Source organism: Pavona decussata, unplaced genomic scaffold, assembly GCF_977016875.1.
Source record: "Pavona decussata unplaced genomic scaffold, jaPavDecu1.1 SCAFFOLD_154, whole genome shotgun sequence".
In the NCBI taxonomy this organism is placed as follows: Eukaryota; Metazoa; Cnidaria; class Anthozoa; order Scleractinia; family Agariciidae; genus Pavona; species Pavona decussata.
Window position 1 is genome coordinate 391,821 of NW_028145566.1, and position 21,953 is coordinate 413,773.

General features: G+C 40.2%; 3 protein-coding genes across 3 annotated transcripts in view; all 3 read right to left on the minus strand.

Annotated features, from left to right (window-relative positions):
• The window catches only part of LOC146466016 (melanocortin receptor 5-like), a 159,616-nt gene extending 153,632 nt beyond the window's left edge, over positions 1-5,984 (minus strand). The window contains exon 1 of the mRNA XM_085127848.1: positions 4,641-5,984. Coding sequence (XP_084983974.1) covers positions 4,872-5,897 — 1,026 coding nt within the window. The 5' untranslated portion in view covers positions 5,898-5,984 and the 3' untranslated portion in view covers positions 4,641-4,871. The remainder of the gene's footprint in view (positions 1-4,640) is intronic.
• LOC146466030 (HEAT repeat-containing protein 6-like) overlaps positions 1-21,953 on the minus strand; it is a 95,190-nt gene that overhangs the window by 45,424 nt on the left and 27,813 nt on the right. The window contains exons 20-25 of the mRNA XM_085127818.1: positions 19,100-19,196; positions 17,223-17,286; positions 16,322-16,398; positions 14,194-14,271; positions 12,969-13,022; positions 10,730-10,891 (exon numbers count right to left, since the gene is read on the minus strand). Coding sequence (XP_084983944.1) covers positions 10,730-10,891; positions 12,969-13,022; positions 14,194-14,271; positions 16,322-16,398; positions 17,223-17,286; positions 19,100-19,196 — 532 coding nt within the window. The remainder of the gene's footprint in view (positions 1-10,729; positions 10,892-12,968; positions 13,023-14,193; positions 14,272-16,321; positions 16,399-17,222; positions 17,287-19,099; positions 19,197-21,953) is intronic.
• On the minus strand, positions 7,233-8,950 carry LOC146466040 (melanocortin receptor 3-like). Its single transcript, XM_085127877.1, has one exon. The coding sequence runs from the start codon at positions 8,688-8,690 to the stop codon at positions 7,746-7,748; it is 945 nt and encodes a 314-aa protein (XP_084984003.1). The 5' UTR covers positions 8,691-8,950; the 3' UTR covers positions 7,233-7,745.

The following is a 21,953-nucleotide window of genomic DNA, read 5'->3' on the forward strand; positions in this document are numbered from 1 at the left end:
CTACACATGAATATACATCGTTCTTTAACCCATGAACCGAAACAAGCGCGCTACACATGAAGAAAATATCTTGAAAAAAGCTTTTGGAAATCAGTAATCACCGACAGTTTTTTCCTTTGGAGTGACAATAATTTTTTAAAACGACGTTTTTTTTTATGAAAGCATTTCCTACATTACGACTCAAAAGCACTAGCTAATAATGTCGGTAATAGCTTTATAATTGCCCCTCAACCTGAGGAAAGGCTGTCGAGAAATACTTTCCTCTGGAAATGTTTCTCATGCTGTTCAAAGTTGTTCTAACATGCTTTAAAGTTTGAATACACACTCTCAAGAAGTAATTAGATGTACAGTCGAACCTGTATATAACGGCTCTGTATTAAGCGCCCACCCTCTATTAACCTGCCAGTTTTTAAAGTCCCGATTGCTTACTCATACAAACGCTGTATTTGTTACCTGTATTAGGCGGCCACCTCTATTAAGCGGCCGCGGCCACCCTGTAGAAGTCCTATGTTTGTCTTTCTTTGTTATTTTTACCTGTATTTAGCGGCCACCCTTGAATGGAAACTAAGCCATATGTTATTTTATGCGGTATTTTATTGTGTTTAAAATGCGATCCAGCATCACTATAAAGAAATAACATGTACAACGTTAATGTAAGCTGATACTCGGCCGTTTAATATAGTTAACGCTTTTCAGATGTCCGCAATGTGCTGAAGTACAGTACCATATCACCAACGCTAAAAAAAAGTTTGTTTTGAATATGCTTCACTCTTTAGCAAGAAATTCCTCTTTAATTAACTTGTCCTTCAGCCATGTGACATTGAACATTGAGCGTAACAACTATGAAATGAAGGAATGAGATATTTTGTTGTGAACTGTAAGTCATAGAAATGAGCACTGTATACCGAAGGAGAGTAGAGGACAATATTTCTTATATAGTACTTTAACACACTATTACACGTATATTATACCGTTCAGTCACAAGTTGGCACTGAACTTTGTTTAAAGTATTGATCACTTGAAAGAGTGTTGATTGTCCTATTGTTTCTTTGCATGAAGTGTTTTTGTATGATACGCCATTAAAATTGAGATTAGACCACGCCTAGTGAGTATTTTTAGTGATCCTGTATTAAGCGGCCACCTGTATTAAGCGGTCAGTTACTCAAGTCCCGAGCGTGGCCGTTATATACAGGTTCGACTATAGTACTGTTCATTATGCTGTAGAGCGTGCGTGGATCAAATCTTTTAAATTGCAAATAGCTCAGTACTGTCCCTTTAACAGTAGAAGATCATTAAACTTTGAGTGCACTGTGCTCTGAATACAACTTAGCCTTAGGAAACATCTCTCACTGAATTTAGATTTAGCGCCTAGTCGGTACTTTCGGAAAGCTAAACGAGGATTTTTTTCCTTTAATAATGATAATTGCCTATTGCATACACTAATTTGGCAATGGAACGGCCAGCAGTAACTAAGTGTTTGGATATTGTTAAATTTGTAACCTCTACCCAGAGTCCTCGGGCTCTTTGGCTAGCGCTTGATCGCCAGGAGAGACTCTGGGGTACTGGAATTTTATTACCGCACGATTTCCGCGGTAAAACAATGCAAGCCGTTACATGGCAACCAATCAACAACGCAAGCCAGTACACGGCAACCAATCAATAACGCAAGCCAGTACAGGGAAACCAATCAACAATGCAAGCCGTTACAGGGCAACCAATCAACAACGCAAGCCAGAACAGGGCAACCAATCAAAAATGCAAGCCGTAACAGGGCAACCAATCAAAAATGCAAGACATTAAAGGGCAACCAATCAACAATACAAGCCGTTACATGGCAACCAATCAAAAATGCAAGCCGTTAAATGGCAACCAATCAACAATGCAAGCCGTTACATGGCAACCAATCAACAACGGAAACCGTTACAGGGCAACCAATCAACAATGCAAGCCATAACAGGGCAACCAATCAACATCGCAAGCCGTTATATGGCAACCAATCAACAATGCAAGCCGTTACAAAGCAACCAATCAACAACACAAGCCAGTACAAGGCAACCAATCAACAATGCAAGCCGTTACAGTGCAACCAATCAACAACGCAAGCCATTAAAGGGCAACCAATCAACAACGCAAGCGGTTACAGGGCAACCAATCAACAACGCAAGCCGTTACAGTGCAACCAATCAACAATGCAAGCCGTTACAGTGCAACCAATCAACCATGCAAGTCGTTACAGTGCAACCAATCAACAATGCAAGCTGTTACAATGCAGCCAATCAACAACGCAGGCCGTTTCAGTGCAACCAATCAACAACGCAAGCCGTTACAGTGCAACCAATCAACAACGCAAGCCGTTACATGGCAACCAATCAACAATGCAAGCCGTTACAAAGCAACCAATCAACAACGCAAGCCGTTACAGTGCAACCAATCAACAATGCAAGCCGTCACAAAGCAACCAATCAACAACGCAAGCCGTTACAGTGCAACCAATCAACAATGCAAGCTGATACAGTGCAACCAATCAAAAATGCCAGCCGTTACAGGGCAACCAATCAACAATGCAAGCCGTTACAGTGCAACCAATCAACAATGCCAGCCGTTACAGGGCAACCAATCAACAATGCAAGCCGTTACATGGTAACCAATCAACAATGCAAGCCGTTACAGGGCAATCAATCAACAATGGAAGCCGTTACAGCGCAGCCAATAATTAATGCAAGTTGTTACAGGGCAACCAATCAACAATGCAAGCCGTTACAGTGCAACCAATCAACAATGCCAGCCGTTACAGGGCAACCAATCAACAATGCAAGCCGTTACAGGGCAACCAATCAACAATGCAAGCCGTTACGGGGCAACCAATCAACAATGCAAGCCGTTACATGGTAACCAATCAACAATGCAAGCCGTTACAGGGCAACCAATCAACAATGGAAGCCGTTACAGCGCAGCCAATAATTAATGCAAGTTGTTACAGGGCAACCAATCAACAATGCAAGCCGTTACAGTGCAACCAATCAACAATGCCAGCCGGTACAGGGCAACCAATCAACAATGCAAGTCGTTACAGGGCAACCAATCAACAATGCAAGTCGTTACAGGGAAACCAATCAACAATGCAAGCCGTTACAGGGCAACCAATCAACAATGCAAGCCGTTACAGCGCAGCCAATAATTAATGCAAGCCGTTACAGGGCAACCAATCAACAATGCAAGCTGTTACAGGGCAACCAATCAACAATGCAAGCCGTTACAGTGCAACCAATCAACAATGCCAGCCATTACAGGGCAACCAATCAACAATGCAAGCCGTTACAGTGCAACCAATCAACAATGCCAGCCGTTACAGGGCAACCAATCAACAATGCAAGCCGTTACGGGGCAACCAATCAACAATGCAAGCCGTTACATGGTAACCAATCAACAATGCAAGCCGTTACAGGGCAACCAATCAACAATGGAAGCCGTTACAGCGCAGCCAATAATTAATGCAAGTTGTTACAGGGCAACCAATCAACAATGCAAGCCGTTACAGTGCAACCAATCAACAATGCCAGCCGGTACAGGGCAACCAATCAACAATGCAAGTCGTTACAGGGCAACCAATCAACAATGCAAGCCGTTACAGGGCAACCAATCAACAATGCAAGCCGTTACAGGGCAACCAATCAACAATGCAAGCCGTTACAGGGCAACCAATCAACAATGCAAGCCGTTACAGCGCAGCCAATAATTAATGCAAGCCGTTACAGGGCAACCAATCAACAATGCAAGCTGTTACAGGGCAACCAATCAACAATGCAAGCCGTTACAGGGCAACCAATCATTAATGCCAGCCGTTACAGGGCAACCAATCAACAATGCAAGCCGTTACAGGGGAACTAATCAACAACAGAAGCCGTTACAGAGCAACCAATCAACAACGGAAGCCGTTACAGGGCAACCAATTAACAACGGAAGCCGTTACAGGGCAACCAATCAACAATGCAAGCCGTTACAGGGCAACCAATCATTAATGCCAGCCGTTACAGGGCAACCAATCAACAATGCAAGCCGTTACAGGGGAACTAATCAACAACAGAAGCCGTTACAGAGCAACCAATCAACAACGGAAGCCGTTACAGGGCAACCAATTAACAACGGAAGCCGTTACAGGGCAACCAATCAACAATGCAAGCCGTTACAGTGCAACCAATCAACAATTCAAGCCGTTACAGGGCAACCAATCAACACCGAAGCCGTTAAAGGGAAACCAATCAACAATGCAAGCCGTTACAGTGCAACCAATCAACAATGCAAGCCGTTACAGGGAAACCAATCAACAATTCAAGCCGTAAAAGGGAACCAATCAACAATGGAAGCCGTTACAGAAGCTGTTACACGGTAACCAACAAAAAAATTTAAATTTAGAAATCTCGAGCGAGTAAAACAAGGCAGGGGAAAATTTTTTTTTAATTTAAGATAGATGAAGTTTTAACCGAAACGCGTTAACTTTAAAAAAACGTTGTAACTTAAATAAAAATTATTTTATGGCTACTCACTCTACAAAAAATGTAACTGCTGTGGGTTTATTTTTTTTGAAAGTTAGGGGTAAACCCTAAACTTTTGTTTCTTCACCAGTCAGTGACGTTGGACACCTTATTAGGGTGTACACAATGTAGTATTCCATATCGTTATAGCACTTACGTACACGACAACAGAACGGCTTCATTTATTAGGAAGAGAACTGAGTAAATTGAGCGCCAGTTAAGGTGGGGTTTAGCACCGATCTACAGTATTAACAGTTAAGCAATGATTTAAAAACGGTTAGCTTTTATTTATTCTGATTGGTAACTATATATACGTGAAAAAATTACGATCATCGCCAGCTAGTCCTCGTTATTGCAATTGTTCTGGATAGAAGAAATTAAGGAAACTGCTCGGGTTCCAGACGTGATCATACGTGCATCAGCCACTGTGTTTATAGACCGATTGCGGAAGCTACATTTACAGAACACGTCTTTAAACGCTCGCCTATACTTTGGTATTCTCCATGCATAGATGAACGGATTTAAACTGGAGTTCACTAAAATAAACTTATTTGACGTGTAAAGAAAAAATAGAAAACTTTCCACGTTCAAGTAAGACGGTTCAAAAACTATCATATTCAGAGCGATAAAGTGAGGCAAGAAGGTTACGTAAAACAAGACGAGAACAAGTAAAAAGGCTGATATCATTTTCCGTTCTCTGTTTCTGTGAGCAAAGTCCATTGCCTCTATTCCGTCAGCTAAATTTCTTACTTGGTTATTATGGCAACGAAGAGCACTGTACGTTTTCCAGTACACATAAGGCAGGATGATCAATGGAAATGAAACATGGAGATGGCAGTAAAGGAGAAGAAATACTGTTATAGATACACCCAGTGATAAACAAGGGAACAGCAAGGCGTAAACCCAACAAACCGCGATAATTACTTTGATCTTCGCTTTGGTGACGCGTGCTTTGTACTGAAGCGGAGATGAAACCGCGAAAAAGCGATCCAAAGCCATCGCAGCTATTGTACAAGAGGACACGATACTTGCAAAAACGGCAACAAAGGTAAACAAGATTCTTGCTTCAGCCAGATCTTCTGTTGTTTTGCGGTTGAACAAAGCGATGTCGTAATAAAGACTTCCAAATCCTGGCAAAACACCTATCAGCAAATCACACATGCTCAAATTTACCACAAGCAGTGTGGCCGGTGACTGGTTCAACTGATTTCGATCAGTGTTCCGGTAGATTGAAGTCAGCAATACCACGTTCGAAAGGACAGTTGGTGCGCTTATCATAACGGTTAAAATAATCTGAGATATAAAAAATAAATGACTGCTTGAATCGAAGGCCGCGGTTGAAATGCCTGAACCAGAAGTGGACATTTTTGACACGTTCTGTTTAGAGGTGTTCACTGTTTGGTGGACGAAAGCAGTTTGTTGAAGAACGACTTTGCACTGGGTATTATCCAAAATTGATTTTACAATAACTGTCCAAATTCCCGCGCGCTGATTGGCTCGTGGCTATTGTCTATAAGAGTACAGACAATAAAAATGACGTCAGATGTAACGCGCGCGCTTTCTCAACGAAAAAAAAAAAGCCAATCCCGCTCGCACTTTTTCCATGTTATTGTAAAAAAGAAATCGACGGCAGTTTTCTATGGTCTATACTCTTATAGACCATAAAATGACTCCATAAAATGTCCAAAACTTGGCAGTGAAACCACTCGCCTGCGGCTCGTGGTTCCACTTGAGTTTTGAACATTTTTTGACGTCATTTTAAGGTCTATAAGAGTATAGACTATAGAAAACTGCCGTCAATTTGTTAAATATTATATATTCGTGGGAATTGAAGTGTCCACCCACCGGTGATATTTCATCAAGAAAGGAAAAAACTAATAATAAAAGCTTTTAGGCGCTTTATCCACTGGCTTTAGAGAGGTGACGGAAAGTTACTAGGGTAAGATATCAGTTATTAAGGGATAATTAGCTTGAAAAGAGCATTTTAGTTCAAACAGCTGGAGTTAAGACGAAAATCCCAATCGATAGATATGAATAAGCAATTTGATTTTTGCCCACACGAAAGAGTTTTCAAAATATGGCCGTTCACTTGGCCAAAAACTTTTGAGATATGCTCGCCCCACTACGATTTCAGATCATTTTCTCTCACAAATAGGAACACCAATCTGTTTTTGTTTGAAAATAAAAGAAATTGTTTATTACGCTTTAGACAATATGATTCTAACTTCTGAGTGCGTGGATCAAATCTTTTAAATTGCAAATAGCTTACTACTATCCCTTTAACAATGGAAGATCCGTAAACTTTCAGTGTACTGTGCTCTGAATAGAACTTAGCCTTAGGTTACATCTCTCACTGAATTTAGATTTAGCAGTTAGTCGGTACTTTCGGATAGCTAAACGACGATCTTTTCCTCGTTAATTATGATAATTGCCTATTGCATACACTAAATTGGCAATGGAACGTCTAGCGTTCGCTAAGTGTTTGTTCATTGTTCAATTTTAAATCTATACCCAAAGTTTTCAGGCTCTTTGGCCAGCGGTTGATCGCCAGGAGAGACTCTGGGGTACTGGAATTTTATTACGGCAGGATTTCCGCGCTAAAACATTGCAAGCCGTTACATTGAAACCAATCAACAATGGAAGCCGTTACAAGGCAACCAATCAACAATGGAAGCCGTTACAGAGTAACGAACTAAAAATTTAAATTTAGAAATCTCGAGCGAGTAAAAGCAAGAAGGGGATTAATTTCATTTTAATTAAAGATGGATGAAGTTTCAACCGATACACGTTTAGTTTTAAAAACGTCGTAACTTTCATAAAAGTTATTTCATGTCTGCTGGCTCTACGAAAAATGTAACTGCTGTGGGTTAGACAGTTGTCAACTTTAACTGACGTTGGACACCTTATGAGGGTTTACACAATGTAGGATTCCTTGTCGTTATAGCACTTACGTACACGACAACAGAACGGCTTCATTTATTAGGAAGAGAACTTAGTAAATAGAGCTCCTGTTAGGTGGGGTTTAGCACCGATCTACAGTATTAACAGTTGAGCAATGATTTACAAACGGCTAGCTTTTATTTATTCTGATTGGTAATTATATATATACGAGAAAAAATTACAATCATCGCCAGCTAGTCCTCGTTATTGCAATGGTTATGGATAGAAGAAATTAAGAAAACCACTCGGGTTCCAGACATGTTCATACGTGCATCAGCCACTGTTTATAGACCGATTGCGGGAGTCACATCCACAGAAAACGTCTTTAAACGCTCGCCTATACTTTGGTATTCTCCATGCATAGATAAACGGATTTAAACTGGAGTTCACTAAAAAGAACTTATATGACGCGTTAAAAAAAAATAAAAAACTTTCCGCTCTCAAGAAAGACGGTTGAAGAACTAACATATGCAGAGCGATAAAGAGAGGCAAGAAAGTTACGTAAAACAAAACGAGAACAAGTAAAAAGGCTGATATCATTTTCCGTTCTCTGTTTCTGTGAGCAATGTTCATTGCCTGTCTTCCATCAGCTAAATTTCCTACTCGGTTGTTATGGGAGCGAAGAGCACTGTAAGTTTTCCAGTACACCACTGGCAGGATGATCAATGGACATGAAACATGGAGATGGCAGTTAAGGAGAATAAATACTGCCATAGATACACCCAGTGATAAACAAGAGAAAAGAAAGGCGTAAACCCAACAAACCACGAGAAATACTTTGACCTTCGCTTTGGTGACGCGCGCTTTGTACTGAAGCGGAGATGAAACCGCGAAAAAGCGATCCAAAGCCATCGCAGCTATGGTACAAGACGACACGATACTTGCAAAAACGGCAACAAAGGTAAACAAGATTCTTTCCCCAGCTAGATCTTCTCTTGTTTTGCGGTTGAACAAAGCGATGTCGTAATAAAGACTTCCAAATCCTGGCAAAACACCGATCAGCAAATCACACATGCTCAAATTTACCACAAGCAGTGTGGCCGGTGACTGGTTCGACTGATTTCGATCAGGGTTCCGGTAGATTGAAATCAGCAAAACTACGTTCGAGAGGACAGTTGGTGCGCTAATAATGACGTTTAAAATAATCCGTGATATAAAAAACAATTGACTGCTTGAATCGAAGGCCGTGGATGAATTGCCTGAACCAGAAGTGGACATTTTTGGCACGTTCTGTTTAGAGGCGTTCACTGTTTGGTGGACGAAAGCAGTCTGTGGAAGAACGACTGTGCTCTGGGTATTATTCAAAATTGAATATTATATCTTCGTGGGAAGAGAAGTGTCCCCCCACCGGTGATATTTCATCAAGAAAAGAAAAACTAATAATGAATGCTTTGAAGCACTCTTTTCTATTGGCTTAAGAGAGGTGACGGAAAGCTCTGAGTTATTAAGGGATAATTAGCTTGAAAAGAGCATTTTAGTTGAAGCAGCTGGAGTTTAGACGAACATCGCAATCGATACATATGAATAAGTAATTTACGTTGTGCCCACACGAAAGAGTTTCCAAAAAATCGCTTTCACCCTGCCCAAAATATAGCGAAATATGTTCGCTCCACTAGCGTTTACAGATTGTTTTCTCTCACAGTTAGCAATACCAATGTGTTTTTATTTGAAAATCGATAACGTTTTCCATTCCCCAAGAGAGGGGTGGGGAGAAGGGGGAAGGGGGTTATTTGTTTTCGCGTTTTCACCTGTCACCCACGTTCCGAACTGCGGTGTTAGCGCGAACAAGAGTTTGGAAATTTAATTTTTTCTTGTAAAGGCGCTTTGGAATTCGCGAACGGAACAAGAAAACAGTTTCAACCCATAAAAATCTTGCAAAACGCAACCGGTCGGTGTAATTAGAGATTGTCCCCTTTGAGAACCAATGCTTATTACAGGAGGTGCACATTGTGAGTACAATACCAATTTCGTGTGTTCATTAGTAAAATCGTTGAATGAGGTCATTTGATCTCGGAAATAAACGTTTTACACATAAGGACAAATGATTTACAAACCTTTGGGGTGAGGCCTAAACAAAAAAATATCTCAAAGAAAGCTTTCGGAAAATCATTTCGAGTGACAATAATTTTTTTAAACGACTCTTTTTTTTATATAAAAGCCATTTTCCACATTAAGACTGAAAAGCCCTTGTTAACTGAATAATTTTGTTCATAACTTTATAATTGCCCCTCAACTTGAAGAAACTATTTGCTTGAGCAATGTAAATCTTTCACTCTTAAAAGCAAACCCTACTGTTTTGTAATGATGTTCCAACTTTTGATCCTAATACTTTTGATCCATAATCCTAGTATTGTTCATAACGCTGTAGACAATATGATTCTTTGCAAATAGTTCAGTACTGTCCCTTCTACAGTGGAAGATCCGTAAATTTTCAGTGTACTGTGCTCTGAATAGAACTTAGCCTTAGGGAACATCTCTCATTAAATCTAGATTTAGCAGATTCTTTCTACTACTCTGTACTTTTGGATAGCTAACCGTCGACCTTAATATAATTACCCGTAATTATATTAATTAATATATATATATATATTAATTATGATAATTGCTATTGCATACACTAATTTGGCAATGGAACGACCAGCGGTCGCTAGGTGTTTGTAGTTTGTTAAATTTGCGGTTTGTTATTTTAGGTCAGGAGTCCATTACACGGAGCATACAACTTCCATATCTTTGGGTCACGGCGTTTTCGGGACCTAGTTAACACGAATTCAGACTCTCCCGGGAGCCTAGCTATATAACCAATCGCAAGCTTTGCATAACTCTCGCGCGTACCAGAATTTACATTTTCGCGGGAAATCTGTCAGTTATTAAAAGACAGTAAGACGGTGTTTAACAAAACCGCGTTCTAAGCCATTTTCAATTTTGCCAACGGTCATATCTAAACTTTGTCTGCTGTTAACGGTAGAAGGCAGGATTGTTTCCCAGACTAGAAAACTATTTATCTACTTAAAATAAACCCCTTATAAACAGATTTGGAGGCCCACTGATTGCCTTAAGCCATGGCCTAAATTAGACTTTGTTTAAATAACTGGCCGTATCTATATATAGACCGGTGCACGAAGATGCCGCGACAAAGGCTTAGTATAGGCTCCCGGCGTCGATTGGGTTACTGAGCTCATGAGTCAGCGACATAGCTACTTAAAAAAACAAAGCACAGTCAACCACACAAGGAGCAAGTGGTAGACCTGTGATCATACCTGCTGTCTCAGAGTATCTCGGTACTTGAATTCACTAAACTCGGTCACTTTCTCAGTGCCTTTCAACGCGTCAATCATCGTAGCGTACACGTGACTATACACGTCTCCATAGTAACGCCTCTCAGGGGGAACTGATAACGCAATGACGGCATTGATTCGAACCTGGAATCATATACAACAAAAGTGAACAAACGAAGGTATGAATGTGGCAGATGACGAAAGTAACGGTGGCTACTACTAAAGTTATCAGCCACTTGACATACAGTCCAACCGGTATCAAGCGACACCGTCTTAGCGGTCACCCTGTGTTAAACACGGAGCGATCCTATAAGACCAGGCTGAACGGTTCAGACTGTCACTCAAAAATCCCAAACGCGCGTATCGGATTGGTTGATTACCAAAGGTCTTATTTTAGCACGTTCAAGTTCCCGCAACTTCGATTCGAAAGGACATGACAAGTCAGTGGAAAAACTGTTTTAGTTCGAATTGTTTTGTTCAAAATCAATCCAACAAATATGGCTACAGGAGAAGAATTTAGAAAGTTAAGTTATCCGTCTATTTTGAGATCGGAAATTCATTTATCGGCTGGTAAAATCTTATCCTTTCGAGATATTTCCGAAATGATTAGGATAAAGTTCGTAAACAAACTCTGTCTCGAAATAGGTTGTTCTTCTGAAACCGACTTCCGAGATGGAATTGCTTCGATCCTTTGTGTCGTTTAGTGGGGGAGAGCTAAGTAAAGACACAAAGTCGCGGAAGCAAAGCCTAGAAGAAACAACGGAGCGGGCAACGGAGGAGAAAAGTGAAGTGTCTCAAGCGGCGAGCGATCGCACGCAAGACGACGGAGCTGATAATCTTTTTGAAGTCGGCCTCTCTATTGCTTACTGTATAAACTTAGAATATATTTAGTACTGGCTAATTTTAATACTGATGTGAGAGCCATTGCCATTATCATTTCATCCATAAGATACATGAGAGCAACATCAGGTCGTGTTTTGTTCATATCTTTGGTGATTTTTCGAATTAGCAAATTATGCAAATATGCATGATCACGTACGAAATGTGTTTAGATGTTTTTATTTTTAAATTTGTGCATAGAAGTTTAGAATTTATTACTGCCACTTCCAGCGGATTAGTAGAGTTAGTTTTCACGTACCTGATCGATAAATACACAAGCGGTAATGAACTTGAACCCAACATGACGACTCGAGCAGTCGTTTAGCGGAAAACTGCCAAATTTTGAAAATCCCACCAGTTTTGGTGAACAACACAGACTCGTGTTGGTTATCGGCATGTTCAGATGGAGGGATACAAATGTCCAGTTCGTCGCAGGCTTCAGTTTATAATGGTTTCGATCTTTGTACTGTGTATTTAGTAGAAGGATTTCGAATTTCGAGGTAAGTTTCGTATAATCTTTCGATTGAGGCAACGAAACTTGATTATTCCGTTATTATCGTTAATGTCGCTAATTTCTGGTGTTTTACAAGATTTATAGTTAGCGTTTAGCTTATTTTTATTGATAAATCGATTCCCTCTTCGATTTTACAAACGATAGTTCTTCTCTCTTTTTTCCTCGACCGTTACCGACGTGATCCACCATTATACTGATCCGTTAGGAAGCCAACAAAGCGCTTCAAAGGGGGCGTGTCCTTCCCTTTTATAGGATCGCTCCGTGTTTAAAGGGGAAGTATCATGGGGTTTTTGATATCTTTTGTTAAAAATAATGAAATAAGACCTTTAATCAGCTGCCAAATAATTCTAGAATGACGAGAGGAAAGAAATCAACTCAATTATTGAAAGGAACAACTCGTGATCTGTTCTAGCGCATTTTGGAAACAAAAATGCGAGAACTTGACAAACATTAGCCTAACATTTTTCAAGTTTCAATCCATACCTATCTTCTCAGTCTCTGGCCAGAGGCACTAATCGACAGCTTTATTGCACTGGGGCGATAGTTTATAACAAACTCGACAATTATTTCGTTATTTCCGCTGACAGACAAACAATTTTGGGTTTTGAAATGACAGCAAATGTGCGTGATACTTCCCCTTTAAGCGAAAATTACTTCCCACACTTTTGACCTCTATCAAGCGTTCACCTCTATTAAGCGGTCGCGATCACCTTTTACTAAGTCCCAACCAGTTTTAAACGGTCATTTTGTAAACTGAAACGGATGAGTTCGGTCTCATGGTAAAAAATAAAGTGTCAGACGTCAATCACCGCCAAAGTTTTAACCCACCTTGAAGTTTTTACAATCACAAATGACATTTTCCAAAGCGCTGAAAATTTCACTCTAAAAAGGAAAGAAAAATATAATTTTCAGATGTAGCAAATGCATTGTCTTTTCCACTTATTAGCTGCTAAGAAGGAGCTAAGTGAGATGTCTTATCGTATAAAACCTGAAATGGACGTTACTGCTAATGTCCAACCAATCACGACGCTTGTTCATTCCTCAACTGTCCAATCACAAGAGACTAACCGAGTGTCTTACGATTGGCGAGCAGTTATGGCGAGCAACTTCTAAAAACTTTGGTAACAAGGCAAGTTTAAAGTATATAACTAAATGGATTTAAGGAGATTCGAAACACCGAAACAATTGTATGTTTGATGGATGTTCGCCATGTGTAATTGGAGCAAACATAGCATTATAAAAAACGTATACATGCATACGAAGCAAAATTCAATGTCAGATAATAAATATACGTAAGCTTTAAATTCGAAAACAAGGAATAAAATAAACAAGATGTAAACTCAACACAACGGTTGAAATATTTTCTGTTCAGATTAAAGAACGGTCTACGAAGCGTGTAAACGCGTGTTAAATCCACTTCGCTGTAAAAGAAATGACCAGTTTTTACGAACAAAGCACGAACACATTCATGGGAAAAAAAACGCGATTGCATCCTTTTTCACGAAGCGACTTTCTTTGGATTATAGCTACCCTATCGAGAATTTCTCACAGATATAATTAAAATTATATAACCCACCGATTAATTTCCGCGCGTTCTCATTAGACAAAACAGGTCACGTGCTACAATTTTAGACGACAACAGCCGTCCAATTTGATAAAAGTCGCCCGATATACATATTTTTTACCAGAAAGAACGGCACAGTTTTATGTCCTAGTTGTTGTAATCTAGTCCCGGTTTGATAAAATCTAGTATACTAGTTAGCTTGCAGTTATTTGGCTGCAATCACGCCGTGGCCATCACTAGCTGTTTTGTCTTTTCCACTGTAAAGCGCGCACGTTTCAGAAATCAATCGGAGGGCTGTAAAATAAATTAACCCCTTTCTGGCTTGCTTGGATAACGGATGATAATTCCCTCGGCTTAAAGATTGTCCTCAAAATTTTACAATGCCTGAAAGCTTCGTTTCTCGGTCAATTGTTCGTTCTTCGGATATCTTTCAGCCCCGCACATTACCCTCCGATATACCAGCTGCCTGAAGGGGTTTATGATACTCACCGTCCAAGGCGCTGTACCAGTTGGCAAGAAAGGATTACGGAACACGTTGCCAAAGGCGTAACAAGCGTTCCAGCGAACCTGCAAACAAACCGGCAAAATAGATTGCTGTGAGAGTGCCAGATAAAAAGTGTCCACACAAACTGAACTAAACAGAATATGCTCAGGGACCTTCATACCAGAGTACGACTACGAGATTGAGTACGAGTACGAGTTTCAAATTTCAAATCAGTCACATCTGCAGAACTCTCACTCCTTCCCGTTTTTTACCAGCAGATAAGGAGACCCTAGAAACAAGGTTGGTGTGACAAGCGGTTATCTAAACCGCACAAACTAGATTTGAAAAGTCGTTCTCGTAGTCAAGTCTGAAGGTCCCAAATAAGGGATTTCGGACGGTCTTACTTAAGAGGCGGATTAAGGAGGGTGCCTCCTTTTTCTACTGCGCATACGTTCTGCGCATCTTAGGCTGGTTTAAGGACGGTGTCTGGTAATACAAAGGCATCTTTGTGCAGTTTACCACTATGTGGAAAAAGAAGATTTTAGAAAGGGCTATTGGAATCCAAAAAGAAAATTAGGAATTATAATGCTTAAGTATCTCTGAAATATGTGTGGTTATCCCTAATTTTCTTTTTGGATTCCAATAACCGTTTCTAATATCTACTTTTCCATCATAATCGTAAACTGTGAAAAAATACCTCCTTATTAGGAAGCACCGTTCTTCACTAAGAACATGTTGGAACCATGGTCTTGTTTAAGTCGTAGTGTTCTATAAACTGCGGTTTCCATTTTATTCAAGTTGCATCCTAACTAAGATCGTCTATGGGAAACAAGGAGAACTCAAGTGAGAGCAAGGGAAATGGGAAAAAAAACCAAACAAACAAACAAGAACCAACGGGCGGACGATCTCCCTCCGACCAATCTGCGTTAATAGGGAGCTTAAGCAACGACGACTGCAACGGCAACGAAAACGTCACCTGAAAATATATCTTTATTTCATTTGTGCTACTTCGCGATTATTTCAACTCGCTCAACTTTTACAAAAATGGCGAACTATCCAAGCTCCCTATAGGGAACTTTAGCAACGACGACGGTGACGGCAACGACAACGCCACAAAACAATAGGTTTAATGAGCAAAAACAATCGCTTTGCACGTGCGTTTTACATTTCGGTACATTTCTTTGCCGTCCTCTGCAAAACAACAACGTGAAATGACCAAATTCAAGGTTTTGTGAAGACTTGAGCACACGACGGTGAATGTTTCATTTTCTTTCTTAACTCGAGCGCCACTCCTACCAATTAAGGCTGGTTTCCATATGATCGCGGATCGCAGATCGCAGATCGCAATAAGGTTTGCGATCGTCTGCGATCATATGGAAACTACTTCTACGATCGTCTGCGATCCTGAAATCGCGATCGCAGACGATCGCAGAAGATAGAACCATGTTCTATCTCAAGGCTGGTTTCCATATGATCGCAGACGATCGCAGACGTTATTGCGATCTGCGATCTGCGATCATATGGAAACCAGCCTTTAGGCTCCTGGGGTAGTTCGCCGTTTCTGTAGAAGTTGAATGAGTTGAAATAATCGCGAAGTAGCACGAGTGAAATAAAGTTATATTTTCAGGTCACGTTTTTGTTGGTCTTCCCGTCGTCGTCGCTTAAGGCCCGTTTATATGGAGAAAAGTTGTCCCGGGTAGAGGGGTCACTCGCCTACCCGAGCCACCATGGACGAACCAAGTTTTCCTACATTTCCTTACAAAACTTGACGAACCGTTTACATGAGAAACAAAAAGTTGGCTCGACTGGAAGGGTGACCCGCCTAGCCGGGTCACCCTTTTTCGATGGTAGGGTCACCCTCCTAGCCGGGCCAACTTTTCTCCATATAAACACTTTGGCTCACCCAGCCGGGTCAACTCCGTCAAGGCGAGACAATCAGAGCTTGGCGAGCGCTGTTGGCTCGGGCAAAGGGGTCAACTTTTGTCTCGCTGAAGTTGACTCGGCTGGGAGGGTGACCCTCTTTCCCGGGACAACTTTTCTCCACATAAACGGGGCCTAAGTTTCCAAGTGCAAGTCGCGTCAACTTCAACTTTACACGCGAATGAGCTTTTTTAGATGTACAACAACACTGACCTTCATAAGACCAAAGCCGACGTTTCTAATCAACGCATGTACTGACTTCTCCACGGCTTCTACGAAACCTGGTTTTTCTGAAATTGAAAGAAAATGCTTCAGTTCCAGATTTGTCTTAGATTTTATCAGTTAACGAAGGGCTTTTCTATTATTATCAATGAATATATAGCCTGGCAAGGTCGGGAATTTAACTTACTAATTTACACGAAACTCTGTTCGCTGAAGGCTCGAAACTCGTGACAAAAGTAAAAGTTAAGTCACTTTTAACCCGCGCATCTTTCCGTTTGGAGAAATACACACACTTCTGAGCACTGTAATTAACACCGTTCGGTCATCCACTCAGTTACCTACTGCTGTGTAAATGATCAAACTCCGCCTCGTAATTAACAGGGAGTTTTAGCAACGACGACGGCGTCGGCAACGAGAACGTCAAAAAAGCAATAGGCTTAACAACCAAAACAACAACTCTGCACGTGCGTTACACTGTACTTTTTGATACATTTCTTTGTCGTCACTGCACGACTAGGACGTGAAATTTCCTAATGGGACGTTTTATGGAGGACGCTAGCACACGACGGCAATTTTTACTTTCTCTTTCTAAACTTAGGTGCGGTCTCTAAGAATCAACTCCAGGTAATTTCACTAGCATGCTTCGTTTAAAGCGAGTTGGAATGATCGCGACGACGTTTAAAAAAAGTCAGTTTAATAGTGACGTTTTTCGCGGCGGGCGCAGTCGTCGTTGCTAAAGCTCCCTAATTAAACTCACGCCATTGCACAACTCAAATCTCTGTATTGCTGTTACTTTTTTTGAAGGGAGAAACGTTGCCCAACTAACTGAAGTGATAGAATGTAAACTAACGTGCGGTAAAAAGCCACTCCAACCTGTAAGTTCTATACTGACCTAGAGATGGCGTTCTGATGTATCGTAGAAAGTTTCCTAAGGCTCTAACAGCGTTCGACTTCACCTGAAAAATGAACATTCTCTCATAACAACAGCTCCCTCCAGTTCCTCACAAACGACAAACACGGTTCAAAAACTGCCTCGTCCCTAAGCATCTCTCTTTAGTCAAACGCAGTGCGCATTTGTGAGACTGTTACTCAGAAAAAAGGAGTCCCTCACTCTTTTTCCTTCCCACCTTCCTTGCTAATTTGCATAATATAAGAGACCACTGGGTACAAGGCAAGTGCACTTGAAAAGAACTCTGCGAGTTTCCTTTCAACAGCGTTCAATAAAGCCAACTATAGCCTTTAGGACACCTCCCTATTACGGACAGCCCGATAATACGGACAGCAACTAGATCCCCGGCAAAAATAAATTACAGACGTTTGACTGAAACATATTCCTGCTATTACAGACTCTCGCTATTAAGGACGCTAATTCGCGGTCCCGAGGGTGTCCGCAGTAAAGGGAGTTGACTGTACTTGTTCCCAAGCAAATGTTGGAAGATATCCGGCCTTGATGGTGCCATGCCAAACTATTGGGTGTTTTCCTTTGATGTTAAACATGTTGACCGTTGTTGAACGGAATAAAGCAAGGCATATTTCAATAGGCCATTTCCGAGTTGCTTTGAAACTCATTATGAAAGCGAGGCTAAGAACAAAGTTCTAATGATAAAAATTAGTTTTTATTCATATGCAAACAAAACTAATTTGAATATAAAAAGCTTTGCATTTAGCCTCGCTTTCATGACGAGGTTCGAAGCAACTAGAAATGGCCTATTGCCTCCCACTATAGATCACACATTTGTAGAACGAATACAAAGCAGTTCAGCGTCCTTTATCAAAGAGTCTAAAATCTGGAATCCATTGCCCGTTTCTTTGATTAGTTCGCTGCCCATTTCTGCCTTTTTTTTTTTTTTTAAGAAAACTTAAGCAATATCTCACTGAAAGCTGATTTGTGATGTAAGTTCGAAGTGTGTTGTTTTTATTACTCTTTGCTCACTCTGCATTAAGCCACGCTTTATTTAACTAGTCTCAGGAAGTCGATTCATATAAGCTTATAGCTTCATTAGGCTTCCTTGTCGCATTTGCTGATATGTAATTAAAAATGATTCCTGTTCAACCTGTTTTATATGCTCAGCGTCTCAGTGTTGAATCACATGTACCTAAAGCGTAAAAAAGCGTTTACATGGACCTGAAATTCGACTGATTGAAATATAACAAACAAGTTTACCTCGAAAACCTACAATACAGTAAAAACCCGCATATAAGAACCTGAATTTTTTATTTTAGCCTAAACAGGTTCTTATATAGGCTACCAAGGTTCTTAAAATTGGTTCTTATATTTTCATATGAATTTCATTTAAATATGGTATAAATGTCATCTCATAATACAATTTAAATCATTTATTTGAATGGTAAACACAATAAACACACGACACAGTACTTTAGCTTGAAAGAAAAGATGTTATGTCAAGTTACTTTTGATTATAATCAGATGGTGATCTTAATTCAGCAGTTTCTACCTATACACTCTTAAAGCAACTCTACTGATAAGAACCTAACTTAAACATTTTTTAGCCTTAATAGGTTTTTATGTGGAGGGGGCTTAAAATGAAAATTTTAGCCTAACAGGTTCTTAAACCCAGGTTCTTATACGCGGGTTTTTACTGTATTTATCAAGCCAATAATTTTCAACATTTTCAGACCACAACAGCTCAAACTGAAGCCACGCCGTATGGGGCCGCACAAACCTGCATAGCTTACATGGAAACACTACCCCTCTCCAAATATTGGGGCAATACTAGTAACGTTTTGTTTACTTTTAAAATAACTTACCTTCTCATTATCATCTGCCGCAGTGATGGAAATATTCAGCAGCTTCAATAGCAACATGTCCGAAAAATCCTCCATGAATACGGAATTCTCAGAAGACCTGCATGATGCAAAATTGTCGGACAAACAAGTACAATAAAACTGATTTTGTTCAGGGTGGATTCCGATTTAGGTAACAGCTAAGCAAAGACCCTCCCCTCTCCTCCCCAAAGGGGAAGAGCGACAGTAGGTGGAGGGGAGGGGGGAGATCCCCATTCATTGGGACATAAAATTGTTGTACACCCGGCCCACCATGGGGAATAATGATTTCTTCAGATGCCCCATGGTACGGGTAAAAAGAAAGCAAATTACTCCTTATTCCGTGTAAGGAGTCACAAATAAATTTCATCTAAAGTAAGAAACCACCTTGTGCCGCATGACAAACAGCACCACAGGAAAGTAATGCGTAAACGATAGCTTTGAATGGTCCAATTATAAGAGTTTATCCACAATAACGGTTCTAAAGTTTGAATCTGTGGATGAGATACTGATATGCGACCACTGAAATCAACGCAAAGGTGTGGTATGCTTCTCGGTATCTTTCTAAATGGAATTTGGCTGTTTTCTCTGTTTCGATCGAAGTCTTTTAATTTGCATACGACTGCGGACAAAGCCTATTTGTCTGAAACACAAGGCGTTCAAATCGTTGAATGTCCACAACATTTTTACGACACTCTGGATCCCAAAATTAAGCACAAGAATACCACGACACCCAGCGACACCTTGATCAAGTGCTGTTGTCAAATGTTCAGATAGTCTGCAATTTTAGTTATAATAAAATTACGTGTTAAGAGAGCAGAGCTATCGTCTAAATTATGCGACAGAAAACAACCAGTCAGCAAGACTTGCCACAAGGCGACTTCTTTAAGCGGAGAAGTCGGGAACAAAAACCAACTTAACATTAAGAGTGAAGAGAGAAAATAATGTTGGAAAGGGCTTTTGGAAAGTCTACCAGTCAGCGAGCTGACGCCCTACTAAAATTGGAAATTAGGCAAATTTTCTGGTGCTTTTAAATACAAATTATAAATATAACACTTAACATTTAACTCCTAATATCAAAGAACAATAAATATACCTATCTTGTCCCCATATTTTTCTTATAAAAGTACTGGGGAGAAGTTATTAAAGTATCAAGAAAATTAACCTTGGGCGATCAAATCCGTAATTCCCTTGACCTCATAGGTTGAATAAGCATTAATATTGCAAGGAGAAATTTGATACTGATCACTGTTAGGGATTAAAGGGTTTCTGGATAAATAATAAAGCGATCAGTACCACTGGAAAGTCCTACTAAATTTTGAACGCTATACAACTGTATCCAGAGACCCAGCTGTATTGACCTTACGTTGGTCAAAACAGCATTATCATATACATGAACAGTGTAATAGCTTTCCTCCATCTAATAAGCACTTAATGACCGTAAGTAAGTTCTGCTCTTAGCTGAGATTTCAATGGTGACATTGAAATCATTTTATTCACAGGCTCTGAGTTCACATAAGCCATGAAAACGGACGAAACGCAATAACTATAAACTTTATCCGGCGTGTTAATCGTATTTGCTATGGAGCGATTTTAAAAATTTGTCCGGCTGTACATGTATTATCAAATGCAAGGCTGATCGGACAGCTAAAATAATTTTATTGCCCAATATTTCGGTTAGACAAAACTAACATTCTTCAGGGGCAAAAAGCTGGCAATAAAATTATTTTGTATCTCATTTTAAGTTTTATTCAACATTGCTGATCCTGACCTACACAAAGATCCGGCTACACTTTGCCAATGTTTGTATTGCTGAACTTAGCCATGCGAGTTTCGTAATTTTATCTTGCAGAAATTTGTTTTGAAGGGGCATTGCTATGCTTTGGTCAAAATTGCACAATTGTTTGACAAAGAAGCTTTGTTCAAACATGAAACTGCTCTTAGAACAACACGAAGAAAACATCGAGTGATTTCTAGTATTTCATCCACCTAATTAATAAGCCCTTAATTACCGTAAGTAAGTTCTGCTCTTAGCTGAGATTTCAATGGTGACATTGAAATCATTTTATTCACAGGCGCTGAGTTCACTACCCTGCGTACAGAGATCCCTTCAAGATCGAAGAGATCTCTGTTCGCAGGGTATGAGTTCACATAAGCCATGAAAACGGACGAAACACAATAACTATAAACTTTATCCAGCGTGTAATCGTGTTTCCTATGGAGCGATTTTAAAAATTTGTACGGCTGTCTGCGCCTTATTGTACTGCTGAACTTAGCCATGCGTGTTTCGTAATATTATCTTGCAGAAATTTGTTTTGATGGGGCATTCAGCTATGTTTTGGACAAAAATTGCACAATTGTTTGACAAAGAAGCTTTGCTAAAACATGAAACTACTCTTAGAACAACACGAAGAAAATATCAAGTGATTTCTAGCAGAAAAAATATTGGCTTTTCTTTTTCCAAGTCTTTTCATGAATTAACGTTTCCAAAGAAAACATGTGGAATCCACTTTTTCGTAAATTATTGCATATCCACATCAACATCTGTTTCCAGGTGCTTAAACTGCTTAGACCGCCACCAATCGCCGGAGAAGTTGCGTTTTTTTTTAATTGCTGGCGAGCGTTAGCGAGACAGCACACTATTCTTGTCAATAGGGGAAAAAATCCAAAATTTTGTCGGATGCAAGACTCGAAGCTTGCGCAGTAGAGCATTATCCGGGATGGTTGAGACGACAATCATGCGCAAATCACATGGCTGACATATAATCCGGGATACACACCTCACTTTGCACTTGAGAATCGCACGCTGTCAGACGCTTTCGGTTACGAGGTGCAGTTG

Excerpts from the sequence above, each read along its gene's own strand:
- LOC146466040 (XM_085127877.1), bottom strand. The coding sequence starts at position 8,690 with ATGTCCACTTCTGGTTCAGGCAATTCATCCACGGCCTTCGATTCAAGC.